Raw genomic sequence first — 15838 nt, forward strand, 5'->3', positions numbered from 1 at the left:
AAACCTCTTTAGCGGTAATCTGCGGCGGCTCCACCAAAAATATCTGCATTCCTTAAAAACCAACTCGAAGACTTAAAGAAGGTTAAAACGAATTACAAAAGGACTTAGGCAAGATAGCTGAATGCTGTGAAAAGCAACACTTGACCATGAACAATCAAAAATATGACGGATGTCATAAGCAAGTTTGGTTGCAGCCATTAAAAGAAAGATTTTTTGTTGGTGAATCAATTACGAAATTCCAATAACAACTTTCGCCTCCTAATCACCATAGCTCGCACGACAAGTTTTAGATCTTCATTTTTCCCACTACCCCTTCGAAAGCGGAACAATTGAAGTTCAGTCTGAAAGTAGTGTCTTGCACGTTCTAGGAGAGAATTTTTGTTGTGAATTTCAAAACAATCATATAAATGTAGTGCAGCATGCAATGGAAGGTTGAAACTGAATGTGTCGTTACATAAAATTTAAGCGAGACGGCCACTGGACTGTTCAAAGAGGGGAATGAAATACGCTGCGGCTTAACCATCCCCAGAATTTGTCTCAAATATCATGCATCAAGAATGGTTAATTTATTACAGCAAAATTTCTGAAACGTTATATAAGTAGTAATATAATTCTTCTTTCTCTTTGGTGAATAATCAAATGTTATGTGACTTATGTGATTAGCAAGAAGAGAAAGCGGAATTATCTTAATGACGGGAGTGGCGGTAAAACCGGCTCAATGAACTTTTGTTGGTCCATTACTAACAGACTGGTGTGTGACCGTGGAAAGAATGATAAGCATTTCAATTCCAGGATTTGCACTGCACAGAAATGCTTCTTTTAACAGGATGGCACTGCGTGAAACGTAGTTTCTTTCATTGATCATGCAACATACATGAAGGCAGCAGCAATGGCTGTCGAAGAATGGCATCACCGTATTAGTAAGACCCAACGCTAATAGGTTCTCTCCATTACAAGGCTGTGAAAATATTTAAAAAATGTTAGGACAGGAAATATCAGTTATATTAAACAAAATTAATTCATCCTTGAATGGTACGTAATCTAACTTGTACAGACAGGAAAGGCGCCAAGAATGATGTGGTTCAAGGAGAACTGAGCTAGAAGTATCAGCTGTTTTAAAACAAAAATATAAAGAAAATTTTACACAGACATTATAATTTCTACATCATCTCAGATCTTGGGAGGCTGTGGATCCTTTTTCATAATGTTCTATTACATTAATAGCAGAGAACCACATTTTTTATTTGTTTTGAATTACTAAAGACGTGTGACCGATTCTTTTTCATATTTCATACCGTACAAATACGCTATGAGGCACAAACAACAAAAACGTGCAGAAGAAAGATAATGTTCCTTAAACTGCAGCCTAACGTTTCAAATAGAATTCTTTACCTGAGAAACGGAATACCGCGAAAACGCCGAGATGGATAATGCTCGACTTCTGCGTCCCCGCTGAACCCGTAACTTTCTCGCAAGTATTTTCTTAAGGAAGTCTGCAACATGGCTTCCGACTCCTTTACGTAGCCAATTAAAGTTCCAACGAGTTGGCAGTTGAACTCGCGGGCAAACAAGTTCCCTCGAGGGGGGAAATAAAAAGAATCCTCTTGCGAGATTTCGGGAAAACTGTAAAGTCTGTTGTGGCGCTGCACCACTAGTTTGCGTGGGCCCGCATGTGCGTTTTCTCAGGAGGGGAAGACCTTCAAGGCACCGTCTGTAGCGACTGCTGGAGTTCACAGACGCGCTCCGGCAACCGTTAAACAAGCAAATCACGCCAGCACAACTCGTCAACTTGGCTGCTCCAAGCCTATGCTCTGCAGGACACGGTGACTGGAGGTGGAGCCTCGAATTTCCTTCTGAGACTCAGTCTCAGAAAAAAACCTATCGCATGAGTGAATCCTTTTTACTGTCCTACGATAATTACTTCCGTGCAAAAACAATAAAGACAGGAATACTCATAAGCTAGACTGGTATTTCGGAATTTTCAATTCCAAATCCCTATTTTCATTTCGAGGAGCAAGTTCCTACATCCACATGACGGCTCTGTAACTCACACCTGGGTGCTTGCCAGAGCCTTCAAAGAAACTCTTTCAGACGATTTCTCTATCGTTTCATTCTCGAACTGTAGATGAGAAGCAATGAACACTAAATCATTTCGTGCGAGCTCTTATTTCTCTCATTTCATTACAAGGTCATTTCTCCCTATGCACAGGTAGGAGTCAACAAAATACCTGTATTGCATCATTTCGAGGAGAAACTACGTAACTGAAACTTTGCGAAAAGGTCTCGCCTTGGTAAGAATGATTGCTACCCCACCTCCTCTATTTCCTGATAATACAAACCGAGTTGCACTTCTTTGAGATTTCTGAAGCCCTCCACTAACAATATCTGTAAAGGAACCTATACGAAGCAATAAAACTCAGAAGAGGACGCACAAACATAGTGTAGGAAGCGTCTTTAACAGATGTGTTGCATCTTCTAAGTGTTCTGCCAATAAAATGCAGTCTATTCGCCTTCCCAACAACATTTCCTGATAATACAAACCGAGTTGCACTTCTTTGAAATTTCTGAAGCCCTCCATTAATCATATCTGTAAAGGAACCTATACGAAGCAATAAAACTCAGAAGAGAACGCACAAACATCGTGTAGGAAGTGTCTTTAACAGATGTATTGCATCTTCTAAGTCTTCTGCCAATAAAATGCAGTCTATTCGCCTTCCCAACAACATTGTCCATGTTATTTTTCGCCGGCCGCTGTGGCAGAGCGGCTCTAGGCGCTTCAGTCCGGAGCCGCGCTGCTGCTACGGTCGCAGGTTCGAATCCTGCCTCGGGCATGGATGTGTGTGACGTCCTTAGCTTAGTTAGGTTTAAGTAGTTCTACGTTCTAGGGGACTGATGACCTCAGATAGTGCTCAGAGCCATTTGAACCATTTGTTATTGTTCCAGTTTAGGTCGTTCGTAATTGTAATCCGTAGGTACTTAGTTGAATCGACAACCTACACATTTGTGTCATTTATTGTGTTTCTTTTTAGTGCTTATATGGAAGACTTCACACTACTGGGATCAGTTGCCGCCTTTCGCACTATACAGAATGTTGTCTAAATCTTATTGAACTTCTAATGAATTTAAGGAGAGTTGGAGCGGAATTTTTTTTCAGATTTTGGGATTTTTATCTCATTATACAATTTGCAATTTTCCGAATAAAATGATATATATATCACTTATAAACTCACATGGGAAGTATTTTTTTTTTAAATATAACCTACACCGGTTGAAAAAGTTAAAATTTTTACGTGATTTACTTCAAGATCTGATAAAATCGGTAACTTTTATTTAGAAGGCTATGGATTGTTGTGTTATAAAGGTCATGTCCAGAAGAGGATGGGCACCATGTTGAGGAAGTTGAAACAAAGCTTGAGAGACAAGAAACTTTCTAATGGTAAAACCGTAAGAGGCAGGCTGACAGACATAATGAGTGATTAACTACAAGAGTATTACGTGATGGCCATTAGAAATAATACTGAAGATTTGCTTAAAATGAAGCAGGCAGTATGGGCTACCTTCTTCCACATACTGTCAACTGATGAAAAACCTTTGCCCTCCTGGACCTGATACATGGTGCAATTACCGCAATGCCCAGTACTCAAACAATTCATACATTCAAAACATTCCATCCTAGCAGCAGTCATGGATATCATAGAACCTATTTACAGAGACGTGGCAAATACTGAATTATTGAAGAAGTGTCTGCGTGGTCAGACTCAAAATCCAAATGAATCGGTCAGTAATCTTATATGGACTCGCTGAACAAAAATTGTTTTTGTTGCAATGAAGGCACTAAAGTGGGGGGGGGGGGGGGGCAGTGATGCGGTTATTGCTTTTAATGATGGCAACATTGGTAAGGTGAAAGTGCTACAGCATATGGAAATTAATCCTGGAGCAAAACGCATCAGAGAACTTGAACAGATGGACAAAGTTCGCATTGATGAAGGAGAATATGCAGCACAGTTGGCCACTAAGGAGTCCAGAAAGCAGAAAAGAAGAAAAAACTTGGAAAAAGATCAAGAGGATGATATACAGTATGGTGCAGGGTGCTTCCGAGTGACTATATAAAAAAAAAAATTAAGCATATAATAAGTGAGTTACTGTCTTCTGAAACTGTAGAAGCCGTTCCTGAAAATTAACATTTTCTGTTGCATTTTTCCCTAAATCTCAGAAACTAATTCGAGTAGAGTATTCAAATTTTCAGAGAGTAATAACATACATATCCTGAGTCTTCTGAACTAAAATAAGAACATAAAGTTATGTATAATTAAAATTATTTAGGATAACGTACAAAAAGTACACAAAATTGTAACCGTGTAATTAAAAAAATTGTATTTCCGAAAACAATGGATGAGATGCAATTATTGTAGTTCAGTAGACTCAGAACATACAGTTTAACGGCCTGTAAAGGTTTCATGTCAATGAGTACAGTGGTTCCTCAAACACAGGAAAGCCAAGTCACTAAATTTGACATTGTCGGGATAGGGTGTTCCAACGGATGTAGATGTAGATGTAGAATACACGGTAAACGATAGTATCAACTGCAAGCCATCCAAGATCGTTGCTCAGATTTTCTGCTAAATTGCTTATGTAGATTAGGCCTATAGCACTTTCTTGCGGACCCTTACTATCACTGTCTTTTCATTCGACTGGTTCCCGCCAGTTTCTGCGAACTGTAGCCTTTCTTATAGGAAATCACGTATCCAGTTACAGAACTGAAACGATACTACATTGGTAAGCAATTTAATTAGAAGCTACTAGTAGGAAACGATGTCAAAAGTCTTCTGGAAGTCTAGAAATACGGAACCAACTTGGGGTTTTCTGTCGGTAGTAATCATTACTTCGTCAGGAGAAAAGCCAACTGTGCTTCACAAGAACGATATTATTTGAATCGACCGCTGGTTTTCTTCGAGGTATTTCATAACATAGTATAGGTTCTAAAATCTTATGTTGCCTTTTTCAGTACATGGACTGTCGATGTGTAGTAGTTTAACTTTGAGGAACTCATACCGTTGTTCAAATACAAATAAATTCAAGCTGATTTTCGGGTTTTCTGCCGAGGCTTTCCGCGGTTTCTTAGTTTGGAAAGTCCAGGGAAAGTCTTTGGTGGTCAGTTGTTAATTACTGCATTGCACATCAAGAGTTTATCGCTACAGGTAAAAGCACATTATGGAAGCACAGATAATTTGGCGTCTCAATGAGTGTACTGAAGAGGCATCCACGTAAGAAAGTGGGTGGTTGGGCGATGCGCTGTGAAAGGGTCAGTGTACGACGCTGGGCTCCAGCACACCCCGCGTTGTTCAGCGTCTGTCTGTGCGCGTTAAGCATTTAGCAATGACTGTCATGTTATTTTACGTACGGTTTAGGCAATTAGATTCTGTAGTGTTCCTTACGGGTGGCGTAAGTACTACGTTAAGATGTGACTGCGATAGTTTTCCGCGTATATAGTTTTCCTAGGTGGAGTCAGAAGCAGAAACGGCGGCCCTGCGTCGTGGTGAGCGCAGTGTTGCCGGCCACCAGGGCAGGTTAACGCTGGGCCGCACTGGCGACGCTGCACTGCTTTCGGCGCAGAACGCATTACGCACCCTTCTACGTGCTTGCACACCACCGTGACAGTGGTGCCATGCTTTAACTTTCTCTCTGATGTTTCAGTTCCTACATGACATTTACATCAAACTTTCTCCGTAATGTGTTTCATATATTCTAATTTTTGTTTGTGCCCACAAGTAGCGTTTTATGCTACGCCTTCCTTTACGCCAGTGTAACTAAACGGTCGAAGTATGCGATAGCCAGATCTACTCAGTCTCGACTTTCGGTTTACGTTTCGCCTCAAAATAATTGACTTTTAATGGGCTCTGTAAGTGCGAGTCTGTGAAGGACATCCGAAGATAGCATCTGATATGCTTATGAATAACAAGATTTTTTATGATAGGGAAAATACTGACAACAATTTTTAAGGGATAAGACCCTACAGACTTGTAATAAAAGTGGCCCCCGCTCTATTGAATACTTACCCTTTTGGTTCTCCATCTATCTATTGCATAATTATGCGATACCACAAAGATCCTGTCAGTTCCACCTTCTCTAATTTCCATTTGAATAAAATGTTGCCATCCACACGTACCCTTTCAAGATCATCACCTTATGTCCATTTCACTATCGTCAACACATCGCACTTTCTGTGTTTTTAGCGGTAGATTTTACTCTTGACTCTTCTTTCCTGTTTCTCAACTAGTTACTAGGTAACTTCAGTAATGCGTATTACTTATGACAAACGTTTCATTCTTTGCCGCAACCAACACAATGATTCGCTTCCCCTGAAAGATGTCCTGCATTCTTCACTATGCTGTCAGCGCGGCTGCGGTCACTGACGCACGCAAGCAACGGCAGCAGAGTTCCGGCGGCAGTCCTTTGCCGGTATAGGGTGGACGTAGCGCCAATGTTCTGGCTTGCTTTCGGGCAACATCTGTGTGTAGTTTCGTGAAAATATTTGTCGTAGGCGAACAATCCTCACTCAGCGTAGTATCCTGCTTTTCTCTGCTTTTTGTTGGCTCAGTCGAAACAGGAAACTGTACATGTATTATATCTCTTCGTTAATACCAAGATATGGATACTGAAATCCATTTAATTTGAAATTTTTTTTGACACTCCTGTCCAAAGGAAATACGTTGTGCACTGTTAAAAGTGATGGATTTTCTCACAAGACAGCAATAAAGTTTTTACAGCAGATTAAGCGCAAGTTAAATGCTACACATCTTACTTTTGTTTGTTGTGACTGAAATGAGATTGTGTCTTCCAACATATTTACCAACTTAAATATGATGTTAGAATTATATTAATACCTTCAGCTGCTGACTGGCGTTGATATATATCAACGGGGACAGGTGAAAATGTGTGCCCCGACCAGGACTCGAACCCGGGATCTCTTGCTTACGTGGCAGATGCTCTATCCGGCTGAACCACCAAGGGCACAGAGGATAGTGCGACTGCAGGGACTACTCGCACACGCCTCCGGCGAGACCCACATTCTCACCTTATATGTCCACACACTACATTCGTAGCGTTCCATCCATATAATTATGTAAACATGATGTGGATCGGAAATCTGTAACGCCGTCTTTAAGTAATTAGAATGGAGTTTAGAAGTTATGCATAGCACTGAAATGCGAGTATAATTTCTCAAAAGATTTTTGGCACGGTTTGGAAGACACAGCGGCACTAAGTTGTCCGTAAGATGTAATTCACAAATGTAGAAAACCGAAGCAGTAAAGTAACAACGTCGGGTATGTCTTCCGCAATAACTAAACAGTTAAAGCAATTATCTCACAAAAGTCACAACAACGTGATCGAGGCGGACTAAAAGCTCTGTTGGCAGCTGGTCCCACTACTCAGAAAGTGCGGATCCCTTTGGAGGTCGCTGACTGGACGCCTTGTACATGCCAGGTGGCGTCCAAAACTAGCGTCTCGCTACTCAGTCCATGTAGAATATATCTCCAACTACAGTAAATACATTCACCAGAGCAGCACAGTGCGCACGGCAAGTACAGTGAATGATGAAGAAATGTGGAGCAATTGCACCTCAGCATTCCTCCAATTACCAACGAACATCTGAAGGGCTTCGTGCGCCCATCCAGCATTCTCGTAACGTCGCTTTGCATCTACTATCAAATCGTTCTGTTTCGGCGATATCCTCATGGTGGCTCCGCCTGTTACGCTTCTTCTAGGCGATTGTGCCGTAACGTCCTTCAGCTCATTGATGACTCAGTGCTGATGAGATCTCGTGCTCCTGGACTGCCACGAACGAGACATATATTACGAGACGTCTAGGATGTAAAGGAATTGTTCTGTGGCTGTTACCTGTGTCTCCTCTGGAAACTGAAATTTTTATGAGAGCTATAATCTCTGCTAATAAATCTTTTTCTGGCATCACTGAGTTCCATACAGCAGTTAAGGTCACATATTGGTCTTTAGTGGAATGGGTACTCTCAATGTTTTTCTTATTCACCTATGATGAAGGTTTCCTAAGTCTCTAACTTGACTCCAACGCCTCGTAGAGACAGTTCGTGATGTGTTCAACGCTGATGTCCCTCCATTCCGAAATGTGCCTTTATGGAATTAAATTGCGAACATAAAAATTCTATATTCTTCTCTCAACTAAAGTGCCAACATAAGTGAGACACATGGATATACTGCATTGCTCTACGTTACTTTCTATTACGCGCCTCTTCGAAGTTGGTGTTTGATGGACGTATGATGGACATTCACAACGATTCCGAATATTATCCTATTTTTACACTTTTTACATATGATACCTGATTACTGAACACTAGAGCTAAGTTTATGAGGGTAAATAAGGGGTAACACGAGACTGTAGTCAGACACAAAATACATGTACGTTAATGTCACAATGAAATATCGTTTATGAATAACTTCCTTCAACATGTGCCATTGACCAGCAGGTGTTGTGATGTCATACAGTACAGGGCGTCACTATTTACTGCACGCTTGTTTCGAAATACTGAGAATGTCTGGTTGCTATTGTAAACTTTTCATAAAATAGTAAGACATCGTCTAAAAAAGGATTTAAGGCGTATAATACAAATTCTTTTCCGACGATCAGATTCTCTTATTCTAAATTATCCATCGCTATGGAGTAGTGGACTTGATACATTCAATGACCCAGCCTGTTTTGCCGATTCTTGACGATAGCTTCCAGAATAAGATTTTCACTCTGCAGCGGAGTGTGCGCTGATATGAAACTTCCTAGCAGATTAAAACTGTGTGCGCCGACCGAGACTCGAACTCGGGACCTTTGCCTTTCGCGGGCAAGTGCTCTACCATCTGAGCTACCGAAGCACGACTCACGCCCGGTCCTCACAGCTTTACTTCTGCATGGTTCGCAGGAGAGTTCTGTAAAGTTTGGAAGGTAGGAGACGAGATACTGGCAGAAGTAAAGCTGTGAGGGCCGGGCGTAAGTCGTGCTTCGGTGGCTCAGATGGTAGAGCACTTGCCCGCGAAAGGCAAAGGTCCCGAGTTCGAGTCTCGGTCGGCGCACACAGTTTTAATCTGCCAGGAAGTTTCACTTGACGATAGCTGTTTCTGCCATATGTTGCCTCTTTGTCGTGAAAGCCTGGGTCACGCTCGTGAATTTAATCGGATGTTTTTGAAGTACATATGCTCCTCACTGTGCAACACGTGATAGGTACTGTCATAGTAATAAGGAGTTTTAAAAAGTGTTTAAACAGTTTATTTTTGTTTGCAATCACCCTTCATCTATCGTTGCATCTTGAGATTATTAGTTTATTAAGGCTGATTCTTTACAACTCACCGAGTTCTCAGATACTTGTACACGTACTGAACTCGTGTTAGGGAGACGAAAGGGTGAATCACAATGATACCATTCAGAGAGTAGTTATCCTTTTTTTCCGAACATTACTTCGTACTAATGGAGGGTCGCTCCCTTCCTTAACGCTTCGGGTGACGTATTTCCTGGTCTTCCGGTCACAGCTCATACTCTGCCACTAATGCTCCTGTCGTGGACGGGATGTTGAGCTTTAATACTCTTTGTTTCCAAGTCCGCAGCTCGTCATAGCGGCGCCCTCCTGTTCGCAGACCACATGCAGCAGCTGTGCAAGAACCACTTCCTGCAGCAGCTGTACCGCAAGATCGACGGCGCGGTGCTGCAGTCGCAGAACGAGCGCAACCTGGACTGCGTCATCACGTTCCAGACGCACTCCATCCTGCAGCGGTTCATGCTGCGCTTCGACCTGCTGCAGCTCGACTGCAACGACCACCTCTTCATCTACGATGGCGCCCACGCCGTCGGCAGCTACAAGGTGGGTTCGGCCCCACCTGCGGGCGGTCACGCCCGGGAAGTGGTAAAACATGACGTCATACCAGACAGCAGCGGCGAGTAAGTTCGTACCGAACTTGTGCTCAAGTCAGACTGCAGACGACGTGTTTATCTATTTGGATATGTTGTCCTTCAGAGTAGAGTCAGATCTTGAGAAAATATCATCCTGAAGCTAGAATTTCAAAGTAACTCTTTATGTAGAGGAAGGTAACTGACAATAGTAATATATAATGTGTCTCAGATCCGTTAGGACTGTGGCTATGAAAAATAAAAATTATGTATTATGTTCGAAAAATCAATGTATTTATTCGGAGTACTCTCCCCCAGAATAAATAAGCAGCTTAAATCATTTTAAAAGTGTTTTGAAATGGGTCATTGTAGTTCTTCCTTGGAGCAGCATTTAGTACTACAATACAGTCTTCTTGGATATCTTTAATTGCAATGTAATGGAGCCCTTCCACTGAAAAACTTCAATTTCGTGAACAATCAAAAGGCGTCTGGGGCCACATCCAGTCAATACGGCGGGTGATCCAGTAGTGTGATCCATTTACTGGCCAAAAACTCGTCCACAGGCTTCACCTTGTGGGCTGCTGCGGTGTTATGGAGAAGCGACCGTGTACCTTCCTCTTGCTACTCGGGGCGAATTCTACGAATTCTTGCCCACAAACCCAAAATTTAACACAAAACTTGATGTTACCTCGCAACTCCACCGCCATTTTCCGATGAGTGTCAGACACGCACTGTTTGTTACATTCGCTGCCAGGGCGCTTGCTTCTACACGGCTGCTCTTCGAACTTCAGGGTTCGTAAGTGGCATCTCGTCATGAGATAGCATTTCAGCTTGGAATTTCGCACAAGCAGTCCTAAAAGAACTGGAACACACTATGTGTAGCGTACGACGTGAAACGGAGCGATCATGTACAATTCTACATCTACATCTACATCCATACTCCACAAGCCCCCTGACGGTGTGTCGCGGAGGGTACCTTGAGTACCTCTATCGGTTCTCCCTTCTATTCCAGTCTCGTATTGTTCGTGGAAAGAAGGATTGTCGGTATGCCTCTGTGTGGGCTCTAATCTCTCTGATTTTATCCTCATGGTCTCTTCGCGAGATATACGTAGGAGGGAGCAATATACTGCTCGACTCCTCGGTGAAGGTATGTTCTCGAAACTTCGACAAAAGCCCGTACCGAGCTACTGAGCGTCTCTCCTGCAGAGTCTTCCACTGGAGTTTATCTATCATCTCCGTAACGCTTTCGCGATTACTAAATGATCCTGTAACGAAGCGCGCTGCTCTCCGTTGGATCTTCTCTATCTCTTCTATCAACCCTATCTGGTACGGATCCCATACTGCTGAGCAGTATTCAAGCAGTTGTCGAACAAGCGTACTGTAACCTACTTCCTTTGTTTTCGGATTGCATCCAGGTGGTAAAACAAATGGCTGGCTTCCATTCATTGTTAGCATTCCGTGTAACTAGAATTAATTTACTAAAACATTACATTTCTTCTGATGAAGCGCTGCGCATTAATATCTCGTGGGACTAAGAGGATGGTCAGTCCGAATATCCACTGTTTACTAGTCTGGAAGAAGAATGTAATAGAAATGCTGAAAAATCATAACCGACAAATACCTGAAGAAAAATGTTTATGAACCCGAAAAGAAACGTTCAAAGACAAATAGAAGAGCTACTTTAGAATCCTGAGCAGATAGCATGATTGTCTATGGGCAACCACTGTGCGCTTAGGGATGCCTCTGGGCATCCGGGTTAGGTTTCCAGTGATTTCTTTAAATGTCTTAAGGTGATTGCTGTGACCTTTCCTTTCAGACGACACGGTGGAATTCTTTCCGTAACCTTCTCTGATTCGAGCTTTCTTCCTCCTTTCGTTAATCCCATGGCAGCACCTAACTTCAATTGATAAATAAAAACTGGATGCTCAGCGGCGGTTCGCGTGCAATTCAGCATCATGGAGAGGATCTTTGTTGCAAGTCTATTTGTCGATCGATACACACGGAAGGTAGAAGGAACAGTCTCATGGGGACCGGTCTTGGTTTTCAGTACTTCGTCAACAGAAAGATGCTTGATTCCACATACCTATCAGTGCCTAGGTTTGTTATTAGATACAGTGTGCTGGCGGTTATATGAGCCTCGCTGCTAGGAATTAAGACTTCTTCCATAAAATCGCTGCATTTGCACTGCTAACTCCCACCATGTTTTTAATTCTGTTTCTCGGGTTATTTGGTCCAAACCCCAAGACTTCTTGTCGATGACACACATGCTATTATTGTCAAGTCATTAGCTTTTCAATTCCTGAACCATGTCATGTATCTCTTAATGTCTTATTCAATAATGTTTTATCCGCATACCTGTTACATGCAGCATCCTCGGATATAAGTGTCACATGTTTCAGTCTCTGTCTGTCCCATTTTTTCTCCCTGTGTACCCATGCAGAACTAAATTATTAGTGGATGCTTTATTACATGCTATGCAAAACTTGTATTTGCTGTTGTATCGGTTTTCCGTTGATGACTTTCCTGATCTGTTTTTCCTTGTATTTCTTCTTCTTGTACCTCACGTTAGCAGCAATTCTATACTCCCACGACAAGAAAGTGTGTATGTGCTGATAGCCATAGACTCATTTAAATGTGATATGATTCATACTACTGTTGTAGAGATTGTGTAGGTTTCAGCGCACAACGCAAGTTAATAGAAAAACTGGTAAAGGCACTGCTACCAGAAGAGGTCTTTCTGGAAAGAACTTGTTAATTGTTTGTCGACTGACGTTGTAGTATATCTGTTAGAACTCTAGGCCGCCTACCGGGACACCAGAAACGTCGGTCTGTGGTGAACGAGTATGGCACGGCAGAAAAAATGCGTAAAAAATTCCGCTGGAAGTTAGAGGACACGACCATCTCAGAAGGGACTTTCACAAGCCCAGAATCAAGTGACACCTAAGGGGAGAAATTTCGTATGGAAACTTGCTTTTGAAAAAATTCGTGTGCTATAAAGAACATCTAGGAGTCAGTAAAGTCCAACCCAACTAGCTCAAGAACGCATCTCTCACGATTTTATGTTAGTAAACTAGACGAGAAAGCAGAGTAATACAGAACTTCTAGCCGCTGTTCAGCACTGTTGAAGTCGAGGATGAGTGGAGACGCTTCGCTAGCGGCTGCTGGCTTGGTACGGCGCCCTACCTATCGTCTGCCACTGCCGCCTGGTCCACACTAGACCGCTGGCGGCGTCGCGGGTCATTCACAGTGACGCTACAAGATTCATCGTGTCTGGATGAGGGTGCACGGGAGACGGCCAACCCAGAACTAAATCGTACAATGTAGGATTTCACGGCCGGTCTTTGTGATATCGCTGACATTTGATTTATGGGTATAAGGTCGTGGTCCAAGGCGTAATGCTCTGCCTAACGTTTCGTCTTCCTCTACTGGAGACATCATCAGATGCATTGACGATTCAAGAAAGCTGTTACAGGCTCAAAACAAGTTCATCGAGCCGAACTGTTTGTATGTATCCATGAAACGGTCGCTCCGTGACGTCATCAGACTACTGCGTACTATCGCGGAGTCGTACCGATGTATGCTGTCGAACTTGTTGAGTGAAAGTGTTGGCGTTCTTTCTTTTATTTAACACTAGGGCCCAGAACTTGGCCAGTGTCAATCCTTTTTGTTTTCTGTTGAAATTATTTTTGTGCTTGTGAATTTGTATGGCCTCTCTGCGCGATCTAGCGTAGTAATCAATAGGTCTTGCTAATACCACAGTGTTAGAGAAACAAATTTGGTGGTCTCCCGGTCCTAGCGCTCGATCCGCTAGTAGTGATTGATCTGTCTTGTCCAGGTGACAATTTCTCTTGTGAAACTTCCTGGCAGATTAAAACTGTGTGTCGGACCGAGACTCGAACTCGGGACCTTTGCCTCTCGAGGGCAAGTGCCCTACCATCTGAGCTACCCAAGCACGACTCACGCCCCGTCCTCACAGCTTTACTTCTGCCAGTATTAGAGCACTTGCCCGCGAAAGGCAAAGGTCCCGAATTCGAGTCTCGGTCCGGCACACAGTTTTAATCTGCCAGGAAGTTTCATATCAGCGCACACTCCACTGCAGAGTGAAAATCTCATTCTGGAATTTCTCTTGTGTTCCTCGAGGCGGATGTGAAAATGGAAAAATTTGAAGAAGTATCCCTTCAGACGAGAAACAGAAACTCCCATGTTGGCTTTTGTATGTGGATGATATTTTCATTATATGGCCTCATTGAGAAAAAGAACTCTCTGAATTTTTAAATTTTCGGAATAATATTAATTCTAATATTACGTTCACTACGGAAAGGTTGAGATACGGTAAATTTCCATTTTAGGATATACAGGTAATTAGAAAACCTAACCTAGCTTTATAGCACCAAGTTTACAGAAAGCCCACCCACCTTCACATAAATCCCAATCACCATCCCAAGCAGAAAAGAGAAGTGAAGATATAAATAGGCGCTACATTCTAAAAGGTCTAGAGTTTCGAATGAAAACTACCAAATAAAGGAAAGTTTTCCTTTCTTTTGCAAAATCTATAACAAATCGCAACAGCAAAGTACTCAGAATACGCGATATTGATACTTGTTTAAAGCAAACAAGAAAGGGTTGCGATTGTTTGAACACTGCGAAGGACCTACGCTTGCTGCTTGCCACAGTGGGAATATATAAAATTCCATGAACGTGGGGCCAAGTGTGCATAGGAACTCACAAAAAGAAGCATTAACGTCAGTCTGAAGGAACACAAGGGCAATTGTCGCTCCGGCAAGAAGGATACATCAGCAATAGCAGATCACACACTAGTACCGGGAAAAAACCAAATTCGTTTCTCTGAAACTGTAGTATTAGCAATATCTAGTAACTACACGCTAAGAGAGGCCACAGAAGTTAAAAAGCACAAAAAAAATTCAATAGAAAAGAAGAGGGATTGAAATTAGACACGTTATGGGCCCTAGTGCTAAATAAAAGAAACAGCGCCACTTCTTCTCGAGCAGAAGCTCCACAGCATACCGCGGCGCGACTCCGCAGTCGTGGGCAGCGGCCTGACAATATCACGAACCGACCGTTGCTTGGATACATATGAACAGTTGAACATACTCTTCACAGCTTTCTGCGTCGTTAAAGCCTCTGATGCAGTCTCCAGCATTGGAAGACGAAACGTTAGTAGACAATTATGCCTTGCACAACGGTCTTAGGGACTACTCAAGAGGACGTCGTTATCAGGAGAAAGAAAACTGGCATTCTACGGATCGGAGCGTGGAACGTCAGATCCCTTAATCGGGCAGGTAGGTTAGAAAATTTAAAAAGGGAAATGGATAGGTTAAAGTTAGATATAGTGGGAATTAGTGAAGTTCGGTGGCAGGAGGAACAAGACTTTTGGTCAGGTGATTACAGGGTTATAAATACAAAATCAAATAGGGGTAATGCAGGAGTAGGTTTAATACTGAATAAAAAAATAGGAGTGCGGGTTAGCTACTACAAACAGCATAGTGAACGCATTATTGTGGCCAAGATAGACACAAAGCCCATGCCTACTACAGTAGTACAAGTTTATATGCCAACTAGCTCTGCAGATGATGAAGAAATTGATGAAATGTATGACGAGATAAAAGAAATTATTCAGGTAGTGAAGGGAGACGAAAATTTAATAGTCATGGGTGACTGGAATTCGTCAGTAGGAAAAGGGAGAGAAGGAAACATAGTAGGTGAATATGGATTGGGGGGAAGAAATGAAAGAGGAAGCCGCCTTGTAGAATTTTGCACAGAGCATAACTTAATCATAGTTAACACTTGGTTCAAGAATCATGAAAGAAGATTGTATATCTGGAAGAATCCTGGAGATACTAAAAGGTATCAGATAAATTACATAATGGTAAGACAGAGATTTAGGAACCAGGTTTTAAATTGTAAGACATTTCC

The 15838-nt window shown here is 42.3% G+C and overlaps 1 protein-coding gene across 1 annotated transcript in view; it reads left to right on the forward strand.

Annotated features, from left to right (window-relative positions):
• LOC126262642 (uncharacterized) overlaps nt 1-15838 on the forward strand; it is a 358396-nt gene that overhangs the window by 243189 nt on the left and 99369 nt on the right. The window contains exon 2 of the mRNA XM_049959403.1: nt 9655-9878. Coding sequence (XP_049815360.1) covers nt 9655-9878 — 224 coding nt within the window. The remainder of the gene's footprint in view (nt 1-9654; nt 9879-15838) is intronic.

The sequence above is a fragment of the Schistocerca nitens genome, chromosome 6, assembly GCF_023898315.1.
Source record: "Schistocerca nitens isolate TAMUIC-IGC-003100 chromosome 6, iqSchNite1.1, whole genome shotgun sequence".
Lineage (NCBI taxonomy): Eukaryota > Metazoa > Arthropoda > Insecta > Orthoptera > Acrididae > Schistocerca > Schistocerca nitens.